This window comes from Zootoca vivipara, chromosome 3 (assembly GCF_965207765.1).
Source record: "Zootoca vivipara chromosome 3, rZooViv2.hap1.1, whole genome shotgun sequence".
NCBI lineage: Eukaryota > Metazoa > Chordata > Lepidosauria > Squamata > Lacertidae > Zootoca > Zootoca vivipara.
In genome coordinates, this window is record NC_142586.1 from 101433204 (window position 1) to 101440152 (window position 6949).

The 6949-nt window shown below is 45.4% G+C and overlaps 1 protein-coding gene across 1 annotated transcript in view; it reads right to left on the bottom strand.

The window, feature by feature from the left end:
- STPG4 (sperm-tail PG-rich repeat containing 4) overlaps positions 1–5524 on the bottom strand; it is a 29064-nt gene extending 23540 nt beyond the window's left edge. Inside the window, exons 1-2 of the mRNA XM_088666763.1 lie at positions 5043–5524; positions 92–160 (exon numbers count right to left, since the gene is read on the bottom strand). Of these exons, the coding sequence (XP_088522889.1) occupies positions 92–160; positions 5043–5096 (123 nt within the window). The 5' untranslated portion in view covers positions 5097–5524. The remainder of the gene's footprint in view (positions 1–91; positions 161–5042) is intronic.
- Between the last annotated feature and the right edge of the window lie 1425 nt (positions 5525–6949).

Genomic DNA, 6949 nt, shown 5'->3' on the forward strand with positions numbered 1-6949 from the left:
AACTGTGCACAATCTTCTCGGATCATGCAGCGTTTCATTTTCCACCTTGGTGACACACAGCTAAGCGCAATTAAATGAACATTATACATACCCTAAGGGATTCCCTCCACCATGTATCTCTTCCAAAATCAATTTCTTTATCCTTTTCTTTCTCAGCCACCTTCAAAGAAATCCAGATTTTATGTGCAACTTTTTACATTTGTCCATTGGTCATAGATGTACGTACTGTATACATGTTGCCTACATACGAACACAGACAAAACCCCAAATCTTCATATATGCTACAAAGCACAAAAACAAAATACATACATCCTGATCCAAGCGGTCCCAACCATGTGCATAGATAGTGCTGCTTTCCACACAAGGACCATCAATGGAAGGGAGCAGAATCCAAAGGGAGGTGTGCCCAAAATTATGGCACTAGGAGAGACATGCGCATGCATGTCTCTCACGGTGTGGATAAGCTGTATGGCATGTGTGGCTTTCATGGATGCGTAAAAAAGCTTTTAAAAAATTGGATACCAATACACACATTGATACAGAAGATTTTGAAGGTTAATATTCAACTAAAGCCAGAACTCGTCCTGCTGGGACTAATGAATATAAAAACAGAAAAAGGTTGTGGAGTATTATTTCAATACATCAGGCATGTCCAACAGGTAGATCATGATCTACTGGTAGATCACTGGTTCCCCCCAAAGAAGCTGAACAACTGTGGCTCCCCTTAAAAAAGCTCAACATTTTACCTCCTCCCTGAAAAAACTCAATAACTTTGAACCCCAAAAAAGGTTTTAACATCATATCCACAAAGATGGAAGGACTCACTATTATCTACTATGGACAGTGCTTTTTTCCTGGGGTGGCAGCGCAGGGGTACGCATACCCCTAAACTTTTTGTGAATCTAAGTTTGGACTCATTGCGGGGCAGGGTTTAAACATGAGAAGGAAAATGAGAGTACCCCTAAACATTTGTTTAAGGAAAAAACAACAGTGAAGAATGGTTATTGAAATTAATGGATTTGGCTGAGATGGAGAAGTTGACGTGTTTAAGTAAAGAAAAACCATGGTTGACGTTTATTAATGATCGGAAACCCCTTATGGACTTTTTGCACAGAAAGGAAAACAAACCTGTGATATCTGGGTTTGAAGACTGAAAAAAGGTTGGTTTATGGAAAGTAGAAGAGTTGGTAACTATTCTGGAACAAGGGTGTTGCTTAAATCTATAAGGCTGATGAACGAAGAATTGGAAGTATTTTCTTTTTCTTGTATTTCCTTCCCTAATACAGACTTGGCCCATCTACCTGAATATTGCCTACATGGATTTGCTAGCAGCTCTCTGGGGTTTCAAGTTTGGTTCCCTCCTAGTCCTGCCTGGAGATGCCGGGGATTGAACCTGGGACATTCTGCATGCAACACAGGGCGCTTTTCCACTGGGCTACTCTACCTGATACCTTGGAGAGCTGCCACCAACCCGTGTAGATGAACCTTCTCCAATGTGATGCCCCCTCCAGATGCTTAGGACAGGGGTCAACAAACTTTTTCAGCAGGGGGCCGGTCCACTGTCCCTCAGACCTTGTGGGGGGCCGGACTATATTTAGGGGGGGTGAACAAATTCTTACCGGGACCCAGGTGGCGCTGTGGGTTAAACCACAGAGTCTAGGGCAGGCATCCTCAAGCTGCGGCCCTCCAGATGTTTTGGCCTACAACTCCCATGATCCCTAGCTAACAGGACCAGTGGTCGGGGAGGATGGGAATTGTAGTCCAAAACATCTGGAGGGCCGAAGTTTGGGGATGCCTAGTCTAGGGCTTGCTGATCAGAAGGTCGGCGGTTCGAATCCCTGCAACGGGGTGAGCTCCCGTTGCTCGGTCCCAGCTCCTGCCCACCTAGCAGTTTGAAAGCACATCAAATTGCAAGTAGATAAATAGGGACCTCTCCGGCGGGAAGGTAAACGGCGTTTCCGTGCGCTGCTCTGGTTCGCCAGAAGCAGCTTTGTCATGCTGGCCACATGACCTGGAAGCTGTCTGCGCACAAACGTCGGCTCCCTCGGCCTATAGAGTGAGATGAGCGCCGCAACCCCAGAGTCGGACACGACTGGACCTGATGGTCAGGGGCCCCTTTACCTTTGAACAAATTCTTATGCCCCACAAATAACCCAGAGATGCGTTTTAAATAAAAGCACACATTCTACTCATGTAAAAACACGCTGATTCCCGGACCGTCCGCGGGCCGGATTTAGAAGGCGATTGGGCCTTAGTTTGCCTACCCATGGCTTAGGACTACAACTCCCATCATTCCCAGTCAACAAAGACTGCATTGACGTTCACGGGACAATGGGCCATTCAGTTGAGAGGCTCCTCCCTTAGAGAAATGGGGCCTTGCCCCACCAACCCCAGCCTGTCCTTAGCCAGCTGCCCACCAGCTTGCCGTCTTAGGGTACATGACACTAACAGTCGCTTTCCTCCTCCCAAGTCTCAGCATGGGCCTTTGGGAGCGAGCTAGATATTAGTTGGCTCTGCTTGTCATTGACAGGAGGTGGAACCTCTCTGCCTTCTTGCCCTGCCTGTCCCAATGGCCACCAGCCATCCTTGGGAGCCCTGGGGAAATGAAGAATGCACACACACCCCTTTCAAAACTGGGAGGCGAAAGCAGTGCACTCCACACGTGTTGAAGACCCCTGATTTGTAGGCTCTAATCCAGCCTTTCCATTAAAAAACAAATACAACCATAGGGCAAAGGGCAAATTGGTGAGTACTGTACATGGGATAGAGCCTGTTCTGGGATCTCCTTCTCTTGAGAGGCTTCTCTGACTCAATTTTTGAAGGCTTGTGTGTGTGGAAGCTAACTGATTTTAATTCTTTTTGCACAAGTTTATTGGTTAGTGGAATGAGAGCTATACTGAAGCGGGAATTGAGTGGGTGCTGCAATGCGGTGAGTGTAAGGACGGTGTGATCGTTGTGTGGTTTATACTGGTTTATAGGGTGTTTACGCTGGGTTATAGCCAATGTTCTGCTGGCACAATGGGACTTCTTGCCCTGCATGAGGCGAAATAGGAAGTGCCACCCTGCCCAGCTACCACCTGATCCACCTCCTCTGCCGCTAATGAAGCAACGCCGACATCAGCACTGAGTTCAGGTGAGATCTCACTGATTTCAGGCAAGATCTGTGAGATCTCACCGGAAATAGATGGCCGGGCAGGTGGGGTGCTGCACTGGGGGCTTCTGCCACCCGAAGCAGCAGCCTCATCCTGCCAAATGGTTGCACCGGCCCTGGTTGAGGGACAGGATGAGGATATGGCCCCAAAGTTTTGTGTTGTGTGAATGTGTTCATGAATTGTTTTGATTAGTGTATTATATGTGGGGTTTTTGTAGAGGTTTTCTAGCTCTATACTACAATTCTGTCACATGCTCATCTTGAATTTTGATGAATTTTGTTGCTTTGCGCATGACTTGCTTTTGCAGTTCTTATTTATTTTGCTTACATCCCTTGTTCCAAAATATTTGCTGTCGCTAATAATAATATTAATAATAATAATAATAATTTATTATTTATACCCTGCCCATCTGGCTGGGTTTCCCCAGCCACTCTGGGCGGCTTCCAACCAAATATTAAAAACAATACAGCATCAAACATTTAAAACTTCCCTAAACAGGGCCGCCTTCAGTTGTCTTTTAAAAGTAAAATACAGTCATACCTCAGTTTAAGTATGCTTCGATTTGAGTACTTTCAGTTTAAGTACTCCACGGACCCGTCTGGAACGGATTAATCCACTTTCCATTACTTTCAATGGGAAAGTTCGCTTCAGGTTAAGTACAGACTTTCAGAACCAATTGTGTACTTAAACCGAGGTACCACTGTAGATGCTTATTGCCTTGACATCTGCTGGGAGGGTGTTCCACAGGGCAGGCACCACTACCGATAAGGCCCTCTGCCTACTTCCCTGTAACCTCACTTATTGCAGCGAGGGAACTGCCAGAAGGCCCTCAGCGCTGGACCTCAGTATCCGGGCTGGACGGTGGGGGTGGAGACGCTCCTTGAGGTATACAGGACCAAGACCGTTTAGGGCTTTAAAGGTCAGCACCAACACTTTGAGTTGTGCTCGGAAACGTACGGGGAGCCAATACAAGTCTCTCAGGACCGGTGTTATATGGTCTCGGCGGCTGCTCCCAGTCACCAGTCTAGCTGGCGCATTCTGGATTAATCGCAGTTTCTGAGTCACCTTCATAGGTAGCACCATGTAGAGCGCATTGCAGTAGTCCAAGCGGGAGATAACTAGAGCATGCACCACTCTGGCGAGACAGTCTGCAGGCAGGTAGGGTCTCAGCCTGCCTACCAGATGGAGCTGGTAGACAGCTGCCCTGGACAAAGAATTGACCTGCACCTCCATGGACAGCTGAGAGTCCAAATGACTCCCAGGCTGTGCACCTGGTCCTTCAGGGGCACAGTTACCCCATTCAGGATCAGGGAGTCCTCCAAACCAGCCCGTCTCCTGTCCCACAAGAACAGTACTTCTGTCTTGTCAGGATTGTAATTTTAAATGTAGAATCATTATTTCTCCTTCCTTGGAGATATTAAAGCAGATGTTGAATGCTTTAGTTGCGGTTCTTGCATTGCAGGGGGTTGAACTAGATGGCCCATGGTCCCCTTCCAACTCTACAATTCTAGGATTTTATGATTATTAAAAGCCAGGCCTTGGGGGAAGGACGAAGTCTCTGGCATAATGGGTCAGTGTGTCTGGATGTTAACTAGAAGGTTGGTGGTTCAAGGCTGCCCAGGGGCGATTGTGGGCAGGATTGCAGGGGGCTCGACTAGATAGTACTCAGGGTCCCTTCCAACTCTACAATTCTGATTCTAAGTGCATTGTGATATTTTATTTCTGCTGCTCCAGGCTCTTTTATTTGTGATTTGTAATTAATTTTATTATATTTGATTTTTATTCTTGGGATTATTGTGGCACGTAGAGGCCATTGAATGAGGATGGGGTACAAATACTTTGAATAAAGAAACAAACAAATAAATCCAAAGATGAGTGTATAGGATTTACCGCAAATGGTTCGCTCACTCTACTTCCGCCCCTACTGCGAGCTATGGCTTCCATCTTGTTTTGGACTTAAACTGACTACTGCTGTTGGTCTGCATCACAGCTATGAAGCTATCTGTGACATCACAATTCAAGGGCTTTGTATTAGAGTGTTCGCACACAAGAGGAGAAATAGGAAGAGATAAATAAAGCCTGGAAACAGAAAGTGGCTAAAAACAGAGAACTAAGGAAATATCAAAAAGAGTTGAAAAGCAATAACAATTAATTGCCCCCCCCCATTTTGGGGGGGAGAGGGATTGCTACATATTTAAATTTAAGATAATTTATACTGTTTGATTGTAAATAGAGCCTCTAAGCAGTTTACAAAGAACAAAGCACAAATGCCTTATGAGGAACGGCTTAGGGAGCTGGGTCTGTTTAGCCTGGAGAAGAGAAGGTTAAGGGGTGATATGATAGCCATGTTCAAATATATGAAAGGATGTCATATGGAGGAGGGAGAAAGATTGTTTTCTGCTGCTCCAGAGAAGTGGACACAGAGCAATGGATTCAAACTTCAAGAAAGAAGATTCCACCTAAACATTAGGAAGAACTTCCTGACAGTAAGAGCTGTTTGGCAGTGGAATTTGCTACCAAGGAGTGTGGTGGAGTCTCCTTCTTTGGAGGTCTTTAAGAGAGGCTTGACAGGCATATGTCAAGAATGCTTTGATGGTGTTTCCTGCTTGGCAGGGGGTTGGACTGGATGGCCCTTGTGGTTTCTTCCAATTCTATGATTCTATGAAAGCAAACATGAAAATTGTCAAGAAAAGACAAAGCTAAAAACAGATTAAAGAAACAGTTAAACTAAAAACAGATTAAAATGCCTGAACAAAAAACGCTTTTAGCAGTCCCCATGCAGAGTGCATTACAGCAATCCAATTTTGAAGTCACTTGTGATCCCAGCATTACCCTGATTTTAACAGGCTGTGCAGGTTTTTGCGTTGTTTCAGAACTGTGCAAGACCTGTTTGACTAGAAGTGATAGCGGCTGGACAAGAGTGATGTGTGCAAACAAGACATTTAAAAGAGCAATTTCAAAACCCAGTGCCGATTCCTATAAAAAAAACACTATTGTGTCATTTTCAATTGTTTACTCTGAGTAGACCCATGGAAATTAGCAGACCCAAATTCGTCGTGGCCATTAATTTCAACAGGCCTAATCTGAGTAAAAGTAACCTGAATTCCTGCATTGCAGGTGGTTGGACTAGATGACCTTCCAACTCCTATGATTCTACGATTACAAGCCAGTCTTCCTCCAGCAAAAAAGCTATCTATATTTTTATTAAAAGTATGGCAATAAAGGATAAAATGGTGTCCCAATGAATATACCAACGTGATGATTTGAAGGCAGAGTACCAGGCAATCAAATTAATGAGAGTGGACTTGTGTTTCTTGAACACTAAAGAATATGGCAAACTGCTTTATAAACTGAATCTGAAAAGCTTTTTGCAATATGGCATAGTAGTTTACTGTTAAAATGCAAAATAGTTAAAGGTACCCCTGACCATTAGGTCCAGGCGCAGACGACTCTGGGGTTGCAGTGCTCATCTCGCTCTATTTGTCCGCAGTTTGTGGGTCATGTGGCCAGCATGACTAAGCCGCTTCTGGCAAACCAGAGCAGCACATGGAAACGCTGTTTACCTTCGTGCTTTTGAACTGCTAGGTTGGCAGGAGCAGGGACTGAGCAATGGGAGCTCACCCCGTTGCAGGGATTCGAACCGCTGACCTTCTGATCGGCAAACCCTAGGCTCTGTGGTTGCTTCAATTAGCTCTTTGGACCCCAGACCATAGTTGCAAGTTGGTTTCCCAGCGACCGAGATCAGTTGCTCTCTTGCTTTGGGTGTGCCTCTTTGTTTGCTTGTGAGTCAAGGAACA